A 26,573-nucleotide genomic window follows, 5' to 3' on the forward strand; every position below is an offset into this window, starting at 1 on the left:
CTAAACCACCACCGCAAAACCACCTTACCAAAAACCCGAAAACACTTTAAATAACCCAGCCCCACCGATAAAAACCCCAAATCGGCCCTCCCCCAACCTCGGAACCCTAGCGCCGAGGGTGGGGGAGGGTCGATTGGGGTGTTTTGCGGTGGGGTTGGGTTATTTTAAGGGTTTCGGGGTTTAATTTCGGTGGAGGCTTGGTGATTTAGGGGAGGAGAAGGGAAGCGCCGACGCCGGCGTGTTGGAGGGAGGTTCTGGGAACCGGCGCCAGCATGACAGAGGTTGGCGGCGGCGGTTTGAGGCTTTGGAAGCAGCCGGCGGTGGTGAAAGGGAGGCGGTCGTGGGTGGGATGCTTATTTTTTTTAAAAAAAATTTAGTTTTTTTTTTTTATTTAAAATTTTCAACCTATCATGTGGTGCCACGTGTCCTCGTAACCTGATATGGTTATGTGACGGTTGGGACCGTTTAAAGCGAATAACCCCTAAAGTTAGGATTATTTAAAAATAATCCAAAGTTGGGATTATTTTGAGCGAATTAGCGAAAGTTGGGATTATTTTTGTCAATTTTTCCTAAATTATTTTCTCTAAATTAAACTTACACTATATTTGGATAGCGAGAAATCAATGTAACCATGATTTCCTAATCGCCCTCGCCAAATGTTATTAACAATGATTGACTAGCTCTTACTCTTACAAATTACAATACTTAAGTCTACTTATAAATAATTAAAATCACCAAGAACCATTTTAATAAAACATTATAGTAGCAAAAGACACCTAAATTCAGATACTTTACCAACCGGTAGTTGCATGGGTAACAGGTTACTTCTCAAAATGCTTGAATCTAAAGTTAAAGCTAAACATTGCAAAAACCATGTTCAAAACACGTACCAAACTCGTACAAATCTTTCTTCCTTCCTTCTCTTAACCTTCCAAGATTAGCCAAAACCCGAAATGACGACCCAACAATCTCCCAATCGCGCTAAGTACCATTCCATCTTACCTATAGCGTTGGCCTGTGTACTTGTGCTAGGGACCGCGAGGCTAGTGTTTGACAACCTAAAGAGTAACCGAGAAAGTATTTTTGGCCAATGGCAATTTTGGTTACGAGGGGGTGGATTTCATAGGTACATATTCAATGCATTTGATGATGATGATAATAGTTACGAAGATATAGAAGATTGTAACGTTTTCGACGGGAAATGGGTTTGGGATAATGTGTCTCGCCCGTTGTATAGTGAAGAGAGTTGCCCGTTTTTGGTTAAACAAGTTACTTGTCAAAGAAATGGAAGACCTGATAAATCTTACCAGAATTGGAGATGGCAGCCTAATGAATGCAATTTACCACGGTAACATTATTTTTTAGTGTATGGTAAAAAATTTTGATGTGAATTTATTTTGAAGATTTGACTTAAGAAGTTTTGAGTATGAGATAAAATTAATGTGGAAATGTTGTTCAATATTATGGATGGAGCATCTTAATGTCTAATGTCGAAAAATTTGTAAGGAAAAACATTGGTTATGTTGAATACACCTGTTGTATACAAGACCTACTTTAATTTACGTACTGTTTTTAAAAGTAAGGTGATGGCATATATGATGTGTACAGGTTTAATGCAGTAAAGCTATTGCGTATACTAAGGAACAAACGCTTGATGTTCGTAGGAGACTCGATTCAAAGAGGTCAATTCGACTCGATGGTTTGCATGTTACAGTCTGCAATACCTGATGGAAAGAAATCACTTCATAAGGTTCCTTCTAAGAAGATTTTCCATGCTCAGGTAATTTTTATTACAAAGTATTTCTTACTACAACTACTTTCACTAATTCAAATTTAATGTAACTTTAGTGACATAAAAAGAAGATTAATTATATATATGGAATTGTCATGCAGGAATATAATGCTACAGTTGAATTCTACTGGGCTCCGTTTATAATCGAGTCGAATTCAGACCATTCTACAAATCATTCAGTGCTTAAGAGGCTGGTTAAGCTTGATCGTATTGCAGATCACAGTAAAAACTGGGAAGGAGTGGACATTTTGGTATTTGAAAGCTATGTTTGGTGGATGTACAAGCCTATCATAAACGCAACGTAAGTGTGAATGGTAATTACATATTCAATCAATGATGTGCTTCATTTATACTATAGGTGCTGTGTTCTAGCTGATTGATTTTTCCGCGATTTTCTTTTCTTTGGATGGCTAAATTTGTTGGAAATATATGTTACAGGTACGGAAATCTCAATGATGTACAAGAATATAATGTTACTACTGCTTACAAAATGGCATTGCAAATGTGGGGAAACTGGTTGGACTCGAGCATCAATCCTCAGACACAGAAAGTCTTCTTCATGAGTTTGTCTCCTACTCATTTGTGGTAAGATTTTCTTCTATTCGTAAGTAGCATCAATGTCTGAGAAGTCGTAAAAAGGCTGTTTCGGATTGAATTTGATTCGAGTTAATCTCCTACACATTCGAATGAGGTCAATTCAGGTTAAATTTGGGTCCGAGTCCTGTTGTTCCAGCCGGGTAGTTTTAACCAGGTCAGTCTGTCCGGGTCTAAAAGTTTGGAACTTGTCTAACCCCTGAATGAAACAGGGCAATGAACATTCAGTGTTCAAAGCTCGAACATGTACATGTACTAATCCTTCTTAGAGCCTAAATTGCAGCCGGATTACCTTGCTTGTTAATCAATGTAATATTAATGTTACTCTTTGCAAATAACAGGAGCTCAGAATGGAACCCAGGAAGTGACGGCAACTGCTTCAACGAAAAGGAACCGATCCATGGACCATACTGGGGGATGGGAACGAATCGTGAAATCATGAAAATAGTGCAAGAAACAATACAAGGTCTAAAGACAGAAGTAACATTTCTGAACATAACACAGTTGTCAGACTTCAGAAAAGATGCACATACTACAATATATACAGAAAGGAAAGGAAAACTTTTAACTAAGGAACAAAAGGCTGACCCAAAAAACTTTGCAGATTGCATTCATTGGTGTTTACCAGGAGTTCCTGATACATGGAACGAGATTTTGTATGCACATTTGTTACAAGAGTTTTATAACTAATCTCTTTGTTAGGACCAAATTTTGATTCATATTAATTACTATATTCTATCAAAAACAAAAGTTTTAACACGAAAGATTGCAATGAGACTTTGAGAGGAGAAAATCAGGAGGTCTATTTTTCGAGATGGTTATGAAACGAGCCTGACTCAAGACCCTATTGCAAGTTAAATCCCAGCCTATACAGAGAAGAGAACGGAAAATTCTTTGTATGATTTAGGAAATTAGACATGAATAAAAAGCGACGTTATACGATTTTGTAACACTTAATCCTGTAAATCACACACTTTGCATTTTTGGTAGTTTAGAATTCAATAAACTGTTCTTTGTAATTGCATTGGAATAAGAAGTATATATTTGAGTAAAAAAAAGAAGCATATATTTAGATAAAATGAAAATTTTCTAGCTCTACTAAACAAGTTGTATTAGTAATCGAAATTTCTGCCTAATAGTTCTCTAAATCTTTAACCAACTAAGTCAAATGCCCTTTACCCAAGTTTATAAGATACAAGTCAAAATATATTATCACCATGAACACCATATAATCTGACAATCTCCCAGTCTATGTCTTCAACATACTCCGTTTCGAAATTCTTCAGGATGTTTTGGGCACTTTCACTGAGGTGACTGAAATCTCTATCACAGTTGCGATATGGTTTTTGGACCTCTTTACTTTCTTCCAGTGTCTCCCTAGTTGGAATCTGGAACATTTTATAAAAGAAAAGGCAGAAAATGAGAATCCACTTTTAGGAAACAAATTAATACTAATTCTTGCCTTTAATTCCAAGCCTAAGAAAAATTTCGATACAAATTCAACTATCAACTAACAGCAAATTTTTAGTTCATAACTGTCTTTCTTTCTAAAAGAAGGTTTTAATTGGAAGTACCTCATAATCACTTCCATATATATCGCGGCCATATGCTCTTCTGAATGAAGTTGAGAGATCATCTTCTTGAATATCATCATCAAAGAGAGATAATTTTTTCATTGCAACAGCTAATTTCTTCTTGTCATTCTCACTCGTTGTCTGCACTTGCACTTGGTCTCTGACGTTCCCACGAGAATTCTGCATTTACAAACGAATAAAATCAAACATTGATCAGTAACAAAGGCCTGAAAGAACCGCGATCTTTGCAGTGAAACGGATAATACTAACATCCTAACGTACTAATATAGTAACATGAAGAGTAATAACCTGGATCATTGTGTCATCAATTTCACGGCACATATCACTGATTGTCTCGTATATAACTTCAATAAACGACATACACCCGCAATTTAATATCGAGTTCAACATGATGGCGCTTTTAATGGAGATTAACAACACTCCTAAACTTTGTGCAACTCAAGTAATCTGCAATATTCAGAAGTTAGCACTTAATTAGAAACTAGTAATAATGTGCCTTAAAAAAATAAAATAAGGAAACTGGTAATAATGTTAATTATAATGTAAGAATTATGAACATTAATATTTATACATTATTTTACATCATTAAAAAATTAAAAATAAGTACTATACCTTATTTTGTTACGTTAAAACACCAACTCTAACGTTATGATTCCTAATAATAGTCTAATTAATCATTACAAATTAAGTCACCATGTAAATCACACAAAAACACAAACCCAAAGTTTAGATAGTAACAAGAATTGAAACACAAAAACTAAAGTATACTTGGTTTCTTGAATGCTACTCTATAAAAAAAAAAATAAAAAAAATAAAAAAAAAAAAAAAAAAAAAAAAAAAAACAGTAACAATCATTGTAAAAACGCGACATAAAGAGTACTTTGGGTTGTTGATAGTGTAATTTGAATTAAAAACACGACAACTATATCTGGGCAGAGCAAGTAGTAATTAAAAAGATCAATTCTTGATGCAGGGAAGAAAGAAAAAAGACATAGACATTAAAGAAAAGAGCAAATTAAAGAAAGGAGAGAGCATAACCTGTGATGCGAAACAACGTTTTTCCAAAGCAATGATTTGTGGGTAGCTCTGCAATTATATATAGTGATTCTTTCAAACAGAATTTATTTCCCATTATAACTTTCAAGATTTAATTGGATTAGGAGTCCCAGTTCTAGTCAAACTACTAGTCTAAATAAAAATAATTCGCAACTATTACTAATTTTTCCCGATAACAAAAACAGATTATATATTTTTAGACCAATGATATAATTTATACACGACCATTTATTATAATGATTTGATTTATTAAACTATATTATCCAGTATTATTTATATATAATAGTGTGCTTAATATTATTAATTTTTAAACCAAGGAAAATCACTCTATTCAAAAAAAAAATAATAAAATAAAATAAAATAAAAAAAATCAGTTAATCTTGCTCTGAAACCCGTATATCTGATCTTAAGCTTGGACCCAAGTCACCCAACATAGGTCTGTCTGAGCTCACCTTGACTCAAGCTTTGATTAAGAAGAATCTGAGAATCCGATGACTCGGTTAGGGCTCAACAGCAACAAAGACAAGAAACATTCAAAATATGCACTGATATTATTACTACGGAGGCAAAACACTAGCTTGCTGAGATTGTTTAACCACAGAAAGCTGGTTTTCAGCAACATTTACATACTGGATTTCTTGACCATATTCCCCCTCTTCTTGGATTACATTATATTCACAATACAGTTCCGGTGAACGCTTTCCTAAACTAAATTCATCATGGTCAATGAGTTCAGGACCTGTTTCCATAGCTTCAACAGCAACTTCTTCCTGAACTGTCCCCGTGTTAATTAAACGAGGAGTCACGGCATCACTTGTGTTATTTGTGGTGATTATTTCCATGCTTTCATCAGTCTTTACATAATTAACTGCCTCGGAATACGTCAATTTTGTTGTCATATTTGCAGCTTCTGAATCCATGGCTACAGCAGTTTCCTCTTCTTCCTTCACCACCTTGACATTAATTGATAAATTCATGTTGACCAACTTGGTTGGTGCATTTGCGTTCAAATCACTTGAGATGGTAAAGTCCTCGATTTCCTTCATCACCCCCGAACTTGCCAACTTAACAGGCACATTATCACTCATAATACTCGCAGCTCCAATTTCCATGCCTTCTGTATCTTCATCATCCTCCATCACTAGATCCGAATCATCCGATTTCACAAACTTAAATTTCAGATCTTCTCTCATATTATTTGCAGCGCCTTTACCGATAATCCCATCTTCCTTAACTGTGTCTGCCTCAGAATTAGCCAGCTTGACCATCACACCTTCAGTAAGATTACTTGTAGCCTCATCATTTTCCTTCACTGTTTTCAAGCTCACCAACTTAGTTTCCTCATCTTTCTTCACTGTCACCAAATCATCCATGGTCAACATGTTTTCCCAAGTGTTACTGGCACTTGCAACCCCTGCTTCCTTGCCTTCTGCAACTTCATCTTCTTCGTTCACGACTTCTAAATTCACCAGTCTATTTACCATAATTTTACTCCTATCACTCACTACTCCTATACCTATGCTTACCGAAGCTTCTTCATCTTCCTTCACAGCCTCTAAATTCATCAACTTAACAGACAGACTTTCTCTCACATCAATAGCTCCAGAAGATAGCTCACCACAATTAATGCCTACAGCACCTTCCTCTTCTTCCTCTGCAACTTCCATATAATCTGACTTAATAGTCACAGTTTCTCTCACATTACTTGCAGACCTGACTTCAATACCTCCAGGAGATTGCGTATCTTCCTTTTCTGCCTCCAACTTCACCATTTCAGTTGCCACATTTTCATGAATGTTACTTGAAGCATCAACTTTCATGGCTTCGGCAGATCCTTCATCTCCCTTCACTGTCTCTGAACTTTCAAACTTACACTGCACATCTTGATTTGTTTTACATGCATCATTGGTGATCTCACTTTCCCCACCCTTACAACCCACGTGATTTCTGAGCTCTAAAACTGATTCAGCTTCCATAACCATGCTTTCAGCATGAGTTGCATCATCAAGCAGAAGTTCTACATTTTTTTCCATTTTTTTGAAGACAATATCATCTAGACTCTCCCTTGTGAATTGGTTCGAAAGAGAGTTGTCTTGATTTATATATTCTAGTAATTTTGGAAATCCACAAAATTTATCTGCTGTTAATATTTCAGCTCTGCTATTAGGCTTGTTCTGGGCAGGTGGTGTTTCCATGCATTCCACAGCACTAACAATGTATTGGTCATTAGCAGCTTGCAAACGATTGCTCTGATCTTCTATATCAAGTCCAATCTCTGACCCCACGTCAGAAAATTGGGATTTCATCTGGATATCACCTTCACTCGTTCTAAATAAACCAAATTGCAAAATTTTCCTATCCTCAAACTCATTTGTTTCTATTCCACACCCAACTGGTACGTGGAAAACCTCTTCCTCATTTCTAAAACCTGTTGTTACATTTGTAACCCTATCCTCCTGCTCCAAAGAACCCAAACCATTGAAAATTTCAGTATCCATTTCATCAGCAGCAGCAGCACTCTTTGGAGCTTCACCTGTCTCCATATCAGATAAGGTCACCGGCTTAACTTCTAGTGCATTTGCATTTCCATTAAAAGTATCCTCTCCAGCATTTCCATACATGGCATTTGTTTCAGGATTCCCTTCCAAGCACTTACCTACCTTACAAGACTCATCACTGCCAACGGCAGAGAAATCTTCAACTCCTGAATTGAGGACAATTTTAGTCAGTATCATTTTATCCTTGTAATTAGAAAATCATCTACGATAAATGACTGTGACTATCATTGAACCTAAATCACCATTTGGTAGATCTGCAGCTTGATTCACGTAGAGTGTCTTTTTAAGCATCACAGTTCCTGGAAACACCATCAGGTTGATTTTGTTCAAGCTTCTTTTCTCTTCTTCCTCCACAGGAACAAAGCCAAAACCAACGGTCCAAGTTTCTACTAAATCAGCAATTGCAGTAATCACAAGCTTCTCAACTTTCAGGGATATGAGCATCTACAGCCATAAAAGGTTAAAAGAAATAATGAGTTTCTTCATATACATGAAAAGTGGGAAGACACATTAATCCAACTTTGTTAATATAGATTCTGGTGAAAGTAAGTATTATTGGCTTCTGCAGTTATAGATACCAGGGGTAAAAACAAGTCAAACAACCCCATAACCAACCCAACACCACAGAGAAGGCAGCCAAATACAAAGTAAAATACCTTTTCAATAGAATTTAGCAAACTTCGACACATTCCCTGTCGGCGATATTTGCTACAAGTTGCGATGAGTGGCATCTCTGCAACAGCTACTCCATGCACTCTGTAAACGTTGAGGTCAAATACTATAGTTAGTTGTTAAGTGCAGCAATAAAGCACAATAACAAGAATATGATTATGACAATTAGACATGGTAAGTGAATTGTAACTTTCAAATAAATCATTCAAGAATAATGAAGAAATATGAGCCTATGGGATCATAAATACCACTTATGATACCTTATAGATGCAACTGATATCAGTACATCATCTTTCTCCAAGACAGCAGTATAAAATCCATGATAATCCAGTCTTGGAAATTCTGACCTGGCATCAGTAACATCAAAATCAGTCAAACAGATGAAAGAAGGGTGCTTCACAGAAATTTACTTCAAGCCAATCAGATAATAGCAATTTGATGGACAAAGCATGATGGTCCAATTACTGAGGGGCAGAAAGAATATATTTTCTGAATTTTCGTGAATAATCCTATTATAGAAGTTGGGGAAGCTTATGTTTGGTTTTTGTTCTTTTTTCCAATAAATCGGAGACTTCACTCAGAGAAAACTTCACACTATATATGCATGCTATTAGATTGTCATCAAGGACAATATAAATGGAGTGGATCATGTGGACAAATTAAGTATGACCTCAAATTTACTACTGCATTCATAACTCAGGTATCAATACATGGGAAAAAAATATACAGTATATATTATTATTGCTATTAACATCCAAACAACGGTACTTACCCCCAATTGTACACCACTTGTGGTATCATATCTATGCCTGTTCTTGGATCGATCATAGAGAGGAAGCACTCCTCCATAATGGTAACAGCAGCAGCTAACTTAGAATTGCATTCAGCCTTTAACGCGAAACGTTGAGCAGAAGAAACTTTTTGGTCATCATGAATGCATCTCAGAAGGGTCCAGGTATAGTCATCAACAATTTTGTTCAACAAGCCAATACGAGATTGTATACCACCAAAGACCTGCAAAATCATTTGCAGGACTGTGAAGGTCAACCAAAATTGAGGAAGATCCATGAACAATTTAAATGTCTAAATGGAATAATGGATAGCTTACAGTCTTCCACTATCTTTTATAATTTGTCCTACATGTACAGCCAACATTAACATTTCTGATGGGAAGTTGGGAACTAAAGTTATAGACCAGATTACCTCTTCACAATTTGAGCCACAGAACCAAGGTGCACCGCCAAGCTTACTCATACTCTTGTCCGTCAAGCACCCTTGATGATCTGTTAGCAGAATTGACAGTCATTACTTCACAAAGGAAAAGATAAATTACTAATCATGCCCGTAATATAGAGAATCTCATAAAGACTTTATGCTATGTTCGGACAACAAATTAGAAGGAAAATGGAAGGGAGGGAAATAGGAGGAAGGGGAAGGAAGGGAAAGTGGAGGAAATGATGAGCTCCATTTTCCCTCCAAATCTCTCCAATTTTGAAGGGATGGTCTTTATTAAAGGAGGAGGGAAAATGGATCCCTCCCTCCCCCTCCCCTTTCCTCCCCCAACATATTATCCAAACAAGGAAGTTTGTCTCCCTCCCTTTCCCTTCCCTTCCTTTCCTTCCATTTTTTGTTATCCAAACATAGCCTTAAAGTGAAGTCTTTTTTTTATTAACAGGCCACTATCACCAACGTTCATAGGCTGATAGCAATATTCCGTTCCTGTCTCTTTAAGATAATATATTTTTATAAATTAATACAAAGATTAACAAATTCAGGGAATTAAAAAAATTGAAAAGGGCCTACCCTTGTTCAATTCACAAAAACAGTTAATCCTGATAAGTTCAAAAAAGTTCAGAAAAGGACCAACAAGTTAGATGGTAGGTTTAGATAAGTTCATAAAAGGGCTAACCGACTAATCTATTCAGAAAGGGTTTTTTAGGTGAAAAGAAAGAAGCTTATAGCAAAGAACATTCTAGAACAGTAAAAGAAGTATACACTTTTTATCGCATTGTGAACACTTCAGTGCAGCATAAGAACTTGAGGTTCCTGCATCGTTGGCTAGTGCTCCACATACCTCACAAGTACAGTTTGGGCAATACCAACTTCCTTCAGGAAGCTCCTGTGCCAAACAAATAAAAATCAGAATAACTTCATATTGTGGATGCTAAATTGTAGAAAAAGCAAAGCACAAAGTGAAATAAAGAAATTAGTATATAGTATATACATAATCAACACTGAAATCTTAAACCAGAACACAGAACATTCTACAGATTTCAACAGCTAAGACAAATACATGCATAGGAGTAGAGGTGGTTATTGGACAGGGTAGCCCAATGATAATAGGGTCAGGGCCAAGCTTATAGGGCTTTTAATGGACAGGACTATTAATGGACAGGGCCCTTATTGGGTAGGGTCAATATAGGGCCAATATGTTTTTCCAATTTAGTTGATAAAGAAAATACATAATGTAAAAATAATTATATAGATTGATTTGTATTCATATGTATTTAATAATGGCTTTGTCCAATATTTATTTTAATTGATATTTTGTAGGCCCGCCCATTATCGACCCGCGACCCGCATTGGCCCGACCTTATATTGACCCTATAAAATGTGACCCTCTTTGACCCTGACCCGCATCCGACCCGCACCGACCCTGACCCGACCCGCCCAATAACCAGGTCTACATAGGAGCATGCACAATACATGCTCCTTAGATAAGAACAAATACCAATCCTGCCAGTGATTTTAACATGAAGTATCATTGTGGCAGCTTCGACTATTGTATTCTACACCGATACCAGTTCATGTATTCAAAAGTAGACCAAACCATTCAGAAGGTAAGAAACAACACCTAAACACATGCAGGCTAGAGAGAAAAACTAAGCATACCAAGACTTACGCCACAAACACGACAGTAATATTTGAAGGCAAAGACTGCTTCCAGTTGCACCTTCATACATATTAGTAAATGTTCATGGATTCAAAGTAAAGATTGAAAGTAACAAATGGATAGCACTATACAAAGTGCAAAAAGGATATACATAGTAGCCTGGTAGGAGATCTTAATCTTCTTACATGAAGATTGACATCTCCATTCATGTACATACTTGTATAGTCTCTAGCTCTCTACTTTAATTCAAAGCTCATGTACTCTTTGCATTAAGCTTACCATACTCGAGTAATCCATATTAGTAAAAGTCATATTGCAAATAGATAGCAGGGAAGTTTTTGTGCCAGATAAACTTTTTATCATGTATTCTTCTATACTGAAAGCATCCCTTATTCCTAGGGAGGATAGGATTGAGTCACTGAGATAACTATTTATGGTGTGAAGCCTGAAAAATCTATTGATACGTGATCAGAACCCTCATCAATCAAGTCAATAAACAAAAAGATCTTTCCAGCCTAAAATATGGCTGCTCCATTTTCAGAAGGTACTGATCAACAAAATAAGCGCTGTGGACAGAAACTCTGTCAGCAAATGGAGTCTTATATATATATTTTAGCAGAATAAATTCTGAGACCTTTCTGCAGGCAGGTCGATAAATCATAGCTAATTACCAGTCAAAAAAGTTTTGGTACCAATTTGAGTGACGTAAACAACATAATGCATGCATATTTCCCATCCAAATTAGAGCCTGAGTATACTAGAACAGCTTACATCAGCAACAATAAAAAAGTTCAGAAGCACAATTTTATCCAGTTAATATTACACTTAATTCACACCCTTGACACAGTTCGATATGGCTATTCTGCACTGGGGGGCAGGTGATGTCATATAAAGGAGTGTAACCAATAATTTCTTTTTAAAAAAATAGCCAATATGAGTAGGAATAATTAATAGTGGAAGGAAGAAACATAAGCAAATAAGCCACAAACAAACCTCTGCTGACAAGCATGACTGATGGAATGTGGAAGGACAGTTATCACAACACAGTAATTCTCCTCCATCGCCACAAAGTCCACAAGAATCATCATTTTTGTCAAACCTATCAGCTGACACATGTCTTGGGCCACTTTTCCTGACCTTGTATTCAGCCGACCATGCTTGAAGCTGGCATAGAGTATATGGCCGGCCAGACCCCACAAACAGATTCAAACAAGGACGATTCTGATTAAAACCTGCATGGATTTTAAACCTAGAGACAGAAAACACCTCACTGCAACAATTACACAGAATCCCATTCTTTGTAATAACACCTTCTTTAGCCACAGCATCATCCTTCGGGTCACGGTATTGAACTGCTTCCTTTACAAGTACAGCCCCAACACTAATTAACCACGCCAAAACCGTCCTATTATCAATCAATGTCCACCTATCTGTGACATGTTTCCCACCCTTACCAGTGCCCCGCAGAAGCAACCTGCAACTACCTTTCTGAGTCTTGCGCTTCTGCAGAGATTTTAACTTAAACTTCCCAGGCTCAGAACCGCATTCATCAATCCTGGATCTGAAGCTTCTTTTCTTTATTATTGCCGAGATTAACAAGTCGTCATCCTTAAGCCGGGAACCCATTGATCGCCTCTTGCTGCTGTGACGCTTTCTAGGCTTCATACTTTTCTTGCAGGACTGAGATTCAAAAGATCCATCATATGCATGGGGTTTATTGGTATTATGGCCAGCTTTTACCTTTTCTAAACAGCAATCACTAAGATATCTGCTTTGGTGAGATTTTCCAAGTATAGACCTTTTTAATCCATTTTGATGCTCAAAGAGGCCGGTTGGAAACCTATCTGATATTCTATCATTGCCAGCACAATCCATAGACCAACCCTGGACATCAACCAACTTCAATTGGCTGCTCCTATCACTGGTCGGACGAGTATCATCAGTTTCTGCTTGGCATAGCTTGGAGAGTTCAACACCAGAAAACCCTTCAGTTTCACAGTCCATTTTCTTCAGCCCTGCATTAATGATAGATCTTTCCGACGGTTCAGCTCCTTCCTCCAACAAACAAACTGACAAATCTTTGGAGCTTTCCATGATAAATTCCAGGTTATGTTTATCAAAGCTTGGAGAGCTCATACAACTCGATTGATGAGATAAAGGCTGTTTATAGATTGCATGGGTCTCAGTAGAACCAACAGGAACGTCATACAGATAAGCAGGATGCTGTAAACATTTGCTATCAGAACCACATGCTGATAAGCGACAAGAATTCATAATTTCATCCGTACAAGCTCCTACATAGTGATTATCAGTGTTAGCAACTGTCTTTACAAGACGCATGCTATTTCCTTCAGAAACATAAAATGATTTGGTATTATGAGTCTCCACAAGATTAGAGTCCATGGAAGGCCTCTTCTTATCACCTTTCCTGGATTTTGGTCTAAAATCTATCCCACCTTCTCTGTCCACATCAGGTACGTAACTTTGCTTTGCTATGACTACAGTTCCAGCTCTGAGTGCATGAATCTTTCTGTTCACGAGAACCACATTCACAAAGGGATCCAGAAGTCTCCATTGACAACTCAATGAACACTTAGGCTTCCCATCGGTCATTGTACTGTCAATATACCTTAGTGTCTCATACATATCAGAGCAGAATTGATGAACATTAGTCCACTCTTTATCACCTACAGTCACTTTACTGTTACCATAGGCAAATAATCTCTGACCAACCAAGTCCCAAACTTTTGAAAATTCACGAACAAGCTTTCCATCTGGTGATCGGTAAACATATCTGTTCCTCCCATCATTTCTTATTCGCTTCTCAGGGGACCATCCAGCTTTTTCAAGCAAGAGGTATACTCGGGAACGAAGAATAGCATGGGCATCCTTCATGTTGTCACAATTCAATATTTCATCATCTTCGCATTCAAGATAAGTTTCATTTTTAGTACTTTTGTCAGCACGCTCAGGTGTTCCACACTCACTGACTGCAACAGCTGTGGGGCTGGGGGCCAAAAGTTTGGTAGCAGAACTTTCCTGGGAAATAGGTGAGGCTATAGATTTACTGCAGCCAACTTGCTTTACTTCACTTCCATCCAAGCCTGACAAGCTACAATTAAGAGTGACGCTATCTCCTAAGTTGCCTTCTTGGTCTGATTCAGGATATTGCTTTAACAGGTAACAACTAGATGTCACACCTTCACAGCACGATTCAACCACATGGCACATAAGAATTTGGCAGGGAGAAGGCAACACAGGACGATATGTTTCAGAAACAACTTGCTTCAGCGGAACAGATGAGGCCACAGCCTTATCAAGGTAAGGTTTAAAATTAGACAGCTCATTCACTGAATATCTCATCCGCTTTGCATGAACATCATGATCAATCCTTTCATCCATAATAGACCCTTCTGTGGAGCTTATTGCTTGTAAGTCCCTTTGGAGTTCATCAGAAACACCCTCCTTCTGACTCAGATCTTTTGAGGAAGCTTCATGGGTTACGGCAGAGTTTTCACTGTGAGAACTAGGTGAAATCTCTAGCATTTCATCATGCTCATTTAAGCATCTGGTAACTCCAGGAATCTCACATTTTTTACCACAGGCAACTGAAGCATTTCCATAGAACACCTCCTGGGAAATGCGGATCTCATCATTTGAGTCCTCAAAGCCATCATCTACTATATCAAAGATATCCTGGCTGAACATCATCTCTGGCCTTAGGCTAATTTCATTTCACTAGAATGCACCTTCCTTCCAGCTTGCTACATTGAAAAGGTCAGAATCAATATCTTTGTAAAGCATCTCGAACCCTGCACCAAAATAATAGAAGTAATTAAATATGTCATATTCACCCTAGCAACAATTTTTGAAATCCTAAATCGCTATATCTTGTAGGCGTCTTTGCATCTTAACAATAATATAGTTATTTTCTTTGTTCTCTTTTAGCTGCAACAGAGGGGAGGGGAGGTGAGAGGCACGCATATTGAAGAGCCCATATGCTGAGGACAGATATGGAGACAGGCAAGTCAAGCAACCCATGTGAGAGGAGAGAGATAAAAAGGACTTAAGCCAAGAAAAGTAATGTCGCAATTCAAAAAGACTGGATTAATTATTTATTAAGTTAATACTATGATGTAAATATATTAAATGTCCTATAGTTGCATTAGTGTCTGCAGTAAATTTAATAATAAATATTACCTCTAACAGAACTTTTAATAGTAAAATTTAGTTGAAGTCATCTAAAACCCTGGATTTACGCAAGAATCGTACAATAATGATTCAGTTAGGAGTTAGCTTAATACTACATAGTACACATGATAAAAACAAATAATTCAACTGTCTCAGACAGACCCACCCGTTTGAAAATGAACTACAATAATAATCATTTAATTTAATGATTTGTACTTAATAGAAAACCCAAGAAGTGAAAGAAAGGATAAATGGGCAGCACCTTTCATTCTCAAACTTCCAACATAGAGGAACAACTATAATTTTTATTTGAATACCTTATAACTGAAGTTAATTATAATTGGCAAAGCATTTTCTTTGTCTAGAATTAATAGTTATATATTATTTCAAGATGTCCAAAGAAAATTCCATTTCCCAAAATTAATAGTAGATCACAGTTGCATTCCCCAGAATGCTCCCTTTAATTCAATTAATGCAAAGAGGAAGGGGATAACACAACTAATATGAGTGCTTTAAGGAACTCAAGTTGATCTTTAATTTTAAGGGGCCGGGACAGTCAGTATGCTATTGATGGATGGAGGTAGCTATTGTAGACCCCCTCCCTCTCCCCCAAAAAAATATCTTTATTGTTAAACTTACGAGCGAGACTTAGAATAACTTATTACTTGTCCTTCTTCTCACTAAACATCAAAGTTGATTTACAAGCCATCTGGGTGACAATAATGTAATTTTAAGTTGACAAATACTCCGGAGTACTATAGATATTCAACAAAGCTTCAGAATTTCCAAAAAAAACTAAAATCCTACAATAAAACTTATGGAGAACTTGTGATGTATTCGGCAGTTGAATACTACATACGTAATTTATGGAGGCAAATGTTTGACAACTTTTCAAGGGAAAAAAACTTTCAGTTCCACATTTTGATATAAAACCAAAAGATGCATTTAACGGAAAACAAGGTATTCGGGGCCCAACAGTAATTGTAAGCTTTGAACTGTACTCATGCAATAGTGGAATTGTGAGTCAAGACTAAAGCTTCTAAGATCAACCCAACTTGTTGTGGGCCAAGTCTGGCTACCTAAGTCCTAAGGTCCATTTAGCTTGTTATCAACCCTAAATGTAGAATTATAAAAACACAATTTTTTTTCTCTCTAATTGGTTTTTTAACCCACACGAAAGAAGCAATGAAAGGCCAAACTCTAGTAACTTCAAGTCATTTCTTATTTTCTTTCCAAGAACACGAACTACACTCTACATTCAAACAGACTGCAGGCATAGAACCTAGATCAATGTGTCATATAATCTATGCCCCAACCAAGCAACGAGATCAGGAATGTGTGGCTTACATTCTCCTTCCTCCCTGGTAGTCACATAATCTAGCCTCAAGTAAAGAGCTAACAGATAAGCGGAATTCAGTGTTCAATCTCTCCATTATCATGGTACATGAGATAGTTCTAGATTTCTTCTAGGTATAAGGAACTTCACTTGGTTTCTCAAGCAAGCATTGTATCAGGAGTATTAATGTAAATTTGTAATTGTTCATTCGACAAAAAGCCTTCACTCTTTCTAGAGCTCACACATATGTACCTTAAACATCAATTACTTCTCTCTGAATTCATTTTCTACAGTAATTAGCTAAAAATGTAATTTTTTTATTTTTTGGCAACAAACTTCTTCACAAAGTGCAATATAATATTACATAAACACAAGCATCATAGTATCCTAATTATGGAACACAACCCATAAAAACATTAGCCATAAAATTCCTTTTCTGTGCATGCAAATATCACTATACAGAATTCCCATTTCAATACAAACACTAATTATGAACAAAACCCAGAAAATATTTCCAAAATCTAACATCAACCCATCAAACAAAAATAATAAATCCCAAAATCAACGATAACATTTGTACAGAAATTGCTAAAAAAAATTACATAATCTAGCCAAAAAATTGAGAAATAAAATAATGAAAGATCTGAAATTAAGCTAAGAACAACACTTAAATAAAATAGTAAAGAATAGATCTACTAACCTTTTTAAGAGAAATCCCAAAATAACATGCAAATTGAGCTCCAAATGGTATGAATTAGGGATTCAGAAATTGGGTTTTTTTTTCTTCAAATTTGCCGAAAAGCCCAGAAATTTCAGTGCAAAATCACAACCCAAGGTAACAACAACAAAACTGAGCAAAAAGGTGTGAATAAATACGAAGTATATTGAAAAAAATTGTGAAAAATTCTTGATTTTTGAACCCGAATTCTGCTGAAAGCTCAACAAATGGCAATGGGTTTCTCTCTCTAACCTGGCAAAGTTAAGCCATAGGTGAGGTGAAGTCAGTTGGGTTGGGTATGTGCATGTACTATTGTCTATTCTATCTTCAGACCACTTATCTTTGATGTTATATTCATACATGATTTTGTAAATTATTACAAGTACAGAGTTGCTATTTTATGCACTTAATTTGTGGGTAAATGGAAATTATATGTAATTAAGATTTGTTTAAGCACATAACTTGTTCTAAATTATGTTGTTTCTACATTGTTGTAATATGCACTTTTGTGTTTATGTTACTAAGTGCAATTACTTTTTAAGATTTGATATGATATGAGTTCATTTAAATTTGTCATAGGTTGTAATTGGCGATAGTGCAACACAATCTGAAATGGAGTTGAAACTGATAAGTTAGGTAAAACTGTAAATCGACACTCGAAACTAATAAAAAGCGATAACTGATAAGATAACTTGTACTCATTATTATTATTTAGTAAAACTAGTTGCTTAGTTACCTAAAATTGATAATTTAATTCAAGGTAATATAAATGAGAAGGTCTCCATTTATCTCCTAAATAAACTTTAGCAAGATATCCTAAGAAAGGGGAATAATATAATCACATTAATTTGTGCTAGGTAAATAAAATATTTGTTACTCTGGAAAAAGCTTAGTGAAAAGCAAAAAATGTGGTCCTTCGGTTCTTAGTTGCCATTAGATGAAACTAACTGTATGAGTAATTCTCCGACAGTGAACAATGAAGGAAGGGATGTGTTTCATAGCCTTATGGGACCCCAACTAGGACAGTACAGACTATTAAGCCTCTTCTTTGTCTGTATTTCGTCTTCTTCGTTTGTCTATGGTTTTGTACTTCGTCTTCTTCTTTGTGTTTAGGTTAGGGTTCTTCACTTCTTCATGTACTATATCTTCTTCGTTCATGTTTTAATTCAATTTGTCTATAGTTCGTCTTTATCTTCTTCGTGATTAGGGTTCTTCATGTTCAATCAATTATTTTTTCGATTTTCTCTCTCGTGGTTACTTTGGTAGCAAACCCCAGGTTAGTTCCTGTCACCCAACATCCGTCAAATTCAATTTGCCTTGCTGGATAAAATTAAAGAAATACCCATACTTCTTTTGTGGGGAATGACGAAAATAAGGCTAGATAAACTTCTCAATATAAACTAGCCTTCTAGCCCGTTCCATGCACAAGTTATTACTTAGGGGTCGTTAGGTTCATCAAAGGGAAAGGGAATGAATTAAACAAAGGGAATGGAAAAGAATAGAATGTAATTCCCTTTCTTTTGCAATGTTGTTTTTTTTTTATATACAACAATAAAATCACAATCACCACAAAACCACCATACAACCACCACAAAAACTACAATATTACTTCTCCTTTCCCTCTTTCTCTAGCCACTGTGAATATCCCAACAACCCAGTCACCCCACCGCAACCCATCGCCGCCCCTCTCCCTACCCACGAAACCCTAGCACTCGAGAAAGCTCGGCAATGGCTGCACAATTGACAAGGACAATCGTTGCAATCGCGGTCATATACAGGGTAGGTTGCAATCCGACGACGAAATCTTTTCTGACAAAGGGAGAGAGGTCTTAGCCGTTGCAGATGGCGAAGGAGAAGAATTTTTAAGGTTTTTCAATGGGGAAGGAGAAGGGTTTCGGGATAAAGTGGGGCGTCGAGGGGTTGCAGTAGGGTGGCTTGGGTATTCGGTGGTGAGGAATCTTGCGTCTAGCGTGTTCGGCTGGGCGTTTCACGAGGAGGGAGGAGGGTTTTTTTAGTTTTTGCAGGGGTGGGGAAGGGTTTCGGGGATGATGAGGGGCGGCGAATGGTGGGGAAGGGACGGTGGTGCAGTGGCTTGTTTTCCGGTGGTGTGGGTAGGTAGGAGGGTGGTGGTGTGGTGGTTGCTAAGGAATGGGAATGGAAATGACTAGGGGTGGGGAATCAACTTAGAGGGTTTGGGAGAATAAAGAGGGTAAATGGAACGGGAAAAAAGACCTAACAAACGACAACAAAGGGAATGACGACTGTTGATTCCCATTAACTTTGATGAATACCCCCAACCAAATTGTAGTACCCCTTATTTTAAATATATTTTATTAATTATTTATTTAATTATAAAATATATTTTGGATCAAACTATTTTAATTATTGGATCATAAATAAAACAAGTTTTAATATTTGGGTTAATAAGTATTTAATCCAAACATAGCCCATTTTTACAATAAGACCAATCATCCTATTTACTTATTCATTTGGGCCAATTATTTCTCCATCATATCATTTCTTACAAGGCCCAAATAATTCTAATGTACCCTACTATATAAATATCTCTTGAATCCCAAAAATTTGCCACACAAAAGTAAAAAAAAGGTAAATTTTCTTTCTTTTCCTCTTTCTTTTATATATTTCTCCTTTCTTTTTTTTTTCTTTCTTTCTTTTCCTTTTTGTTTTCCTCGCTCCTTCCCGTTAGTTCATGCGTGGGAACGGACCAAGTGAACTACAATTCCACTCAAGTATTGCAGTCACGTCATCGAGCCTCCCTCTAACTACTGACCACCCTCCGACGACCTATCGCCGCCATGCAGCCGCCACCACCGTGGATACTCCTTCTCTCTCCTCTTTTTATTTTAATGGGTGTTGATGATTATTTTTATGGTTTTGGTTTTATTGTTTAAGGGCATGTTCTCATTGACTGAACTCAGCTGAACTAAACTGAACTGAACTGAATTGAACTGAGCTGAACTGAACTGAAATGAATATTTTATAAGAGAAGGAAATTATGAGTTGAACTGAACTGAACTGAACTGAAAATAAACGTATGAGAACAGACCCTAAAACTTGTTTAATTAGTATCAAAACCATATTTTAAAGGTTTTAATTTATATTTTTATTAGATTATTATTATGAGTATTATTTTCATATTTTGATATGATTAAAGTAAAGGTTTCTAATTTATTAAAGACATGATTTTTAGGGTTCTTATACAAATTGATTTAGGGCTTTTGTATACCTAATGATTTTATTGATTAATTAAGGCATAAAAGTATGTTTTAATAAAGTTTTTAAGGGAGTTTTAATCAATTAATGTAGCTGGAATTTTATTTAAAGTAGTAGAATTGTGATTTTAATGAAAGGGTTTAATTACCCATTAAAGAGGGGATTATTTAGGGGTTTTTAAATAATTTTCAGAATATTATAAGTTGTTTAAAGTGAGTTTAAGTTGTTGGAATATGTGTATACAAGGGTAATTGATATAGTATTTGTTCTAGGTGTGGATCCAAGGGTTCTGTTGGCACGAGTTGGGTCCCGTCGACGACCTGCGCAAGGCAGCACACGTAAACTGCCCTCGGGGGTGGCTCGAGGAACCCCCCTCCGATGCTTAAGTTAGAATGTGTTTAGAGGGAGAAAGTGTACTTAGAAAGATAGAGAGAATGTAATAACTTGTGTGTCTAACCTCCTTTCTGTTGCACTTTGTCCTTTGTTTATAGGAATACGATCCCCTTTGTGGAAAGTCTTACTTGATCAGCCTACGGGCTGACTCTATCGGGCTGAGGAGCCCCGTTGGCTATCCTTCCAACGGTGAGTGCGCACCCCAAGGGCCAATATGGGAGCCCGGTGATAGTTCAGTAGGAGCTATCCTATACAACTAGCCCCTCAAGAGGTGGTATGAGGTCACTCATGTCGGCTCTTGCTTGTGCGATGAATCCCCTTTCATAGTGGTTCCAGCTGGAGGAGATAGCTCAGCATGAGCTATCCCCTACAACTAGCCCCTGAAGAGGTGGTATGAGGTTGCTCATGCCAACTATTCTGAGCGTATGGTCTTATCGGACGGTGCTCAACGGCTCGTCCGGCTAAACTTCCTCATATACCACTAGCCCCCCAAGTGTCTGGATTGACGATGTGATTCTGAGACTTAAGTAGTCATGATGCAGGTTGGTGTAGATGCATTGCGTTGGGGTGTTTCGTTTATGCTGAGACTTGAGACTTGAGTGGTCATTCTGAGACTTGAGTGGTCATCCTTCATGGCAATTAATATTAAGATTACATAGATTAGTTTTGGAGAAAAATCATAGAGGATGGTTTTGATTAGTTTTGGAGAAAAAGCATAGAGGATGGTTTTGATTTGTTTTAGAGAAATCATATCCAAATGGAAGCAGTGTAGTTTTGTTTTAATATGTTTGAAGCTTCTATTTGGAGAAGGTTTGTGTCATAATTGTCAATGATATCCTAACCTTCTATCATTCGTGTCATTTTTCTTTAAATTCGTTTGGAAATTGATTAGCTTATTTTGTGGCAAAAGCTTGTAATAAGTAGTCTGACCTTATAGTTTGGTTAGAGGATTATCATAGTTATGTAATGGATGCTTAACAAAATGCTTTTGCTTCCTGCAAAAAAAAAAAAAAAAAAAAAAAAAAAGACATCATTTAGAGTTGAAGCCTTACTAGCCTGTTCATTTTGTCTTCCATCTGTTCATTTCAAACCTCCTTCCACTTAATCACCTTTGTAACATTCCAAGAAAGCTTGGATGTTGCACTGTAATTGTTAGCTTAAAAGCCATCAAAATGGTTAAGGTTACCTAATTCGTTCCTTTACCAAATTCAATGAGTTACATTCATATTGTAACCATAGCAACTCAATCATAGTGTTTTCTAATTGCTCTCAACTTGTGTCAACCTCATTTTAATTAAAGAAGGGTAGAAGACAAAGGGAATGAAGATGGTAGGTGGAGCAGAACACTTATGGGTTCATGAAGGTGGTGTTACATAATAATAAGGTTAATGAACTTGAGTATATGATAGGCATGTTCAAGTTTTGAAATTTGTAGTATAGTAGTTTAGTCTTTGAATAGGATTGGCAAAAATGACTGTTTTGGGTACAGTTAAACAAATAAATCAGAACAACCAGCCATTCTATTTATCATCTAGCAAGGCTATGAAATTCTTTAGTAGACACAACAAGACATCATATTAATTAAACCACTAGCTATTGTTTAGAAACAAACATGCAAATTTAGAAATAAGAGGAGTTATCTTTCTTAATTTGCTTTAAATACGTGGGTCCTATAGTGGGTAACATTAGCCCATAAGAAAGTAGATGTGCCTTATAGGCTCCTACAAACTATTGAGTCTCAATTAAACCAGTGACTATAAAAGGGTAATAAATAATTATTGTTTCGTAGAGTACAATGCCGCTAATCAAATAAACATAATTCGGGTTTTGTAGAGTACAATGCCGCTAATCAAATCACGACGTCACAACTAACTGACTACACTGTTCACTCATCCAACCTACCACATTAGATTACGAGTAGACTTACGAGCTGCAGATGTAGAATCATCATGAAGATCTTCCTCTGAAATTGGCATATCTATGTCTATACCGAAATTCCCATTTATAAGAGCGATACACTTTGCAAACCAAGGTTCCCCAGTGCAATTCGGTTCCTCCTAGGCTTCACATGCGACGTTTCCACTAATCCAAAAGCACATACCTGATGACAGTCGGGTATGTATCAAACCAGAAATCATTAATATAAAAAAAAACGTATAGAACAATACTTGCGATTACTAGTGTTTACCGGAAATGGGCACCGGTAAAAGGACCGTCACTGTCCCGGGAATCCCTTGGATGTTTTTCCTCGTACGCTACATCCAACATCTAAGAATGGACACAAAAATTAGTCTAATTGCGACATCAATGAAGAATTACTTACCACCCAAGTGATATGAATCTATCATTACTTACCCCTAACTTTCCGTAATCACCATTTGCATAGAGATGATCAACCTTGATAGCATCGCTAATGTTTTGCATATCCCATACACTCAACCTTGGATAAACAGACCACTTCGCAGGGCCTCTATTCAAATGGTCCAGATAATAAACCTATGCACAAAAATGTAAATTATTTGTGCGAGATAGAATGATATTTCACAATGTATACTTCGAATGATATCAGTTCACTAACCACAATGAACAACAAACAAGCCCCGCTGCCACCAGCATAGCCTATGGCATAAAACCTTTTTGAAAAGCTCATGACACTACCCATAAATTTTATGAGTACGAGGTTACACCAGTCATACGGATCACATTCCATTGCACATGTCAGTCTAGGGACAAGATTAGACGACAATTGTGGTGACTGAGTAAGGCAAGGAACCATGTGTCTTAAATTTGATTTCCTCATCATCTTCCCACTCACCCTCAACTCGTTCCATCAGGCAAGAGTTAACGTGTGTAGGGAATATTTCAAGTAACTCGCAATTGAGCCCCACTATGATCATACACTTAAGTATGGTGGCGTCCAAAGGGAAGGAAGCTAGAGCAAAAGAGTCGCCAAAAAATTTTAGGAACTTGTAAACCGTTCACAGGGTGAAGGTTACACCCCTTCACGATCCATGAGATCGCTAACTCCATAGGTCGGAACCATGATTGGATATTCGGGGATGAAGGTACAAATCCAATCTAAAAGAGATTGAACTTGCCCTAAAAATAAGCCTCTACTTTATTCTTCTCATATTCATGTGCGCTTTCTGACTAACATAAAATCAATAGGTTAACCCTAAACTTGTTTAATCTATGTTGGTTGAATATTAAATGCACAAACAAAACTATTATTGGCGATCAATTGAATTAAAATTATATTAGTCTACACAAGATTATTAATTATCTTATTAAGCATGATTACAAGTACAAATTCCCTTTAAACTTGCAAGAGAGGGCGTGATCAAGCAATAACAATAATAATATATAAATCAACATAATAAAAACAAATCATCATAATAATATTCAATAAAGCATAATGATATTATTAGCAAGATCCTAGGCATGATACTAACAAGATTAATAACAAACGAACCTTAGCATGTCACTAAACAATAAAGATCAAGGCTTTAACCCTAACATGATATAAGAAAGAATAGGAAGCAACCTAAATATGATACTAGAAAACAATAAAAGCATCCTAACATGATACTAGGAACTAATATAATAGAAGCATGATTTCTATATCAAAAGAATAGCAAAGTAATTAAATTACTTACTTCGATGCCTCGTATCTCTTTCTAATAACAAAATACACACGTTAGTAACTTCAAGGAAAATATTAAATCAAACAATTAAATTAAATAATTGAAATAGAGATTTGGGACCAAACCCTCAGAATATATCAACCTTTCACGTCTAGGGTGAAAGAAACTTCGAACTTGGCTAGGTGTGTCTAAAACTTGTGAATGCGGAATTTTGTAAAATGGAAAGGTTTAGAAAAAGATAGAAGAATAAGATATTGCTTGAGAGAATAAGAATTGTTGATGAATCTTGATGATTCTCAATGAATGAAAATGGGGATATACGACCCTATTTATAAAAAAAATAGTCCAAAAATGATAGAATAGAATCAGGATTTGAATTTGAATCGGTATAAAACTGACCCTTGTTGCCAACGACTGAGCCCACCACGAAACAACAAGCATCACACATGGCGACAGGCTCTGTCGTTTGGCAACAAGCTCTGTCGTTTGGCGACAACCTTGTCGTTTGGCGCTGATTAAAAGATAAACGCGCTTTCGTACGGAATTCTCTTCTTAATATAATTAAACAAGTAAACTCCGTGTTTATCAATTTAAAATAAGATTTTATCATAATAAAACTCTTGTTTTATTTCTAATCAAATTCACTATTTTTCTAAAAAGAATAATTATCAATCCTAACGTCATTAGAACTCAAAATAACCTTCTAGACTATTCTAGAAAATAAAAATCAATCCTAATAATTTTAGGAATAATAATTTATGGACCCTACATTAGATCATTGGGCCATAAATTGGACTAGCTATTTTCATAAAATAGAGAAGATTTTCGAAAACAGAAAGAAAGATTTTTATTAACATGACCGCATCACAAGACTTTCACTTCGTTTGATAATCAAGCGACGTGAAAAATATTCATCACTGGGTTTGATTTTTAAGGAGACACATTTGAGTGTCTATAGAATCCCCCACTTTGATTGAGTTTGGAGAAACGTATGTTTTGAAAACAAAAGTCAAAGTAGCGATAGGGACGGAGAATGATTCAGAACGCTCTGCAATCCTAAATCATTCTTGTAACGCCAATACCTGCAAACTAGTGTTAGTTAAACGTATAAGAGAGTTAAAAAATGCGTATCTTGCACCGTTGAGCACACGTCTCTGAGGTAACCGATTTTGTTGCTGCATTTATGACAACCTCCATAGTGCCTCTTGAACGCCATCGTCGAAGACCGCTGCTTGTAGCTATCCTCGATTGTTTGTGACAACTCTCCACATCCTAGGGAACGTCGTCGAAGATGACTGCCTGTAGCCATCTTTAGCTTTGCTGTGACAATCTTCCACATCCTAGGGAACACCGTCGTAGGTGACTGTTTTTAGCCATCTTCAGTTTTGACAATTTTCTCATCCTAGAGAATATCGTCGAAGACCACTGCTTGTAGTTGTCTTCAGTCTTGAAATGACAATCTTCCTCATCCTAGGGAACATCGTCGAAGACTGCTACTTTAAAATCTCGTATGTGTCTTGACTCGATTATTTAATTGACAACCTTCTCATCCTAGTGAAAGTCGTCGAGGACCTCGTTGCCTTGTGATCCTTTATCTATTGATGCTTTGCTGGAATGCTTGTTGTGTTAATTCTTTGTTTTGCTGTAATTTCTTGCTGTGCTAGTACCTCGGCACATTTTGTAAATGGGTCGGTGCCTTGGCACTTGTGCTTGCTTGTGAGACATTACCTTGGTGCTTGTGATGAGCCAATGCTTAGGCGCTTTAAGCTAAGTGAGACGATCGTTTCCAGGTTGATCACTTAATGCAATTGTAATCGAGCTGACTACTAATCATGTCAATTTTCTTACATCGGCTAACTGGCGTACCAAGGAACCCAAAGCCGTTGCATTAGGTCCA

At 36.7% G+C, this 26,573-nt stretch overlaps 2 protein-coding genes across 3 annotated transcripts; one reads left to right on the forward strand and one right to left on the reverse strand.

Annotated features, from left to right (window-relative positions):
- Nucleotides 1-874: 874 nt before the first annotated feature.
- Nucleotides 875-3,335, forward strand: LOC145627138 (protein trichome birefringence-like 31). The gene is made up of 5 exons (XM_081679529.1): nt 875-1,348; nt 1,609-1,780; nt 1,894-2,093; nt 2,231-2,377; nt 2,728-3,335. Exons 1-5 carry the CDS (start codon nt 954-956, stop codon nt 3,074-3,076), a joined length of 1,263 nt encoding a protein of 420 aa, XP_081535655.1. The 5' UTR covers nt 875-953; the 3' UTR covers nt 3,077-3,335.
- A 2,234-nt stretch (nt 3,336-5,569) lies between these two features.
- On the reverse strand, nt 5,570-17,744 carry LOC145629232 (increased DNA methylation 1-like). 2 transcript variants are annotated; one of them, XM_081681778.1, is made up of 9 exons: nt 17,388-17,744; nt 12,154-14,972; nt 10,263-10,386; nt 9,471-9,550; nt 9,040-9,281; nt 8,528-8,614; nt 8,252-8,351; nt 7,838-8,039; nt 5,570-7,741 (listed from the first exon to the last, which is right to left on the reverse strand). In XM_081681778.1, exons 2-9 carry the CDS (start codon nt 14,869-14,871, stop codon nt 5,595-5,597), a joined length of 5,700 nt encoding a protein of 1,899 aa, XP_081537904.1. In that variant the 5' UTR covers nt 14,872-14,972; nt 17,388-17,744; the 3' UTR covers nt 5,570-5,594. The 2 variants fall into 2 exon arrangements, with proteins under 2 accessions (XP_081537904.1, XP_081537903.1); XM_081681777.1 differs by having other exon boundaries at nt 7,829-8,039.
- Nucleotides 17,745-26,573: the final 8,829 nt, after the last annotated feature.

Source organism: Chenopodium album, chromosome 4 (genome assembly GCF_948465745.1).
Source record: "Chenopodium album chromosome 4, dcCheAlbu1.1, whole genome shotgun sequence".
Classification (NCBI taxonomy): domain Eukaryota; kingdom Viridiplantae; phylum Streptophyta; class Magnoliopsida; order Caryophyllales; family Amaranthaceae; genus Chenopodium; species Chenopodium album.

Bases quoted from the DNA above. Each gene is read 5' to 3' on its own strand.
- LOC145627138 (XM_081679529.1), top strand. From the start codon at position 954: ATGACGACCCAACAATCTCCCAATCGCGCTAAGTACCATTCCATCTTA. The intron at 2,094-2,230 runs GTAAGTGTGAAT...TATATGTTACAG, and splicing joins AAGCCTATCATAAACGCAAC to GTACGGAAATCTCAATGATG. The intron at 2,378-2,727 runs GTAAGATTTTCT...TGCAAATAACAG, and splicing joins TTGTCTCCTACTCATTTGTG to GAGCTCAGAATGGAACCCAG.
- LOC145629232 (XM_081681777.1), bottom strand. From the start codon at position 14,871: ATGATGTTCAGCCAGGATATCTTTGATATAGTAGATGATGGCTTTGAG. The intron at 10,387-12,153 runs GTTTGTTTGTGG...TGTTTGGCACAG, and splicing joins AGTCATGCTTGTCAGCAGAG to GAGCTTCCTGAAGGAAGTTG. The intron at 9,282-9,470 runs GTAATCTGGTCT...ATGATTTTGCAG, and splicing joins GTGGCTCAAATTGTGAAGAG to GTCTTTGGTGGTATACAATC.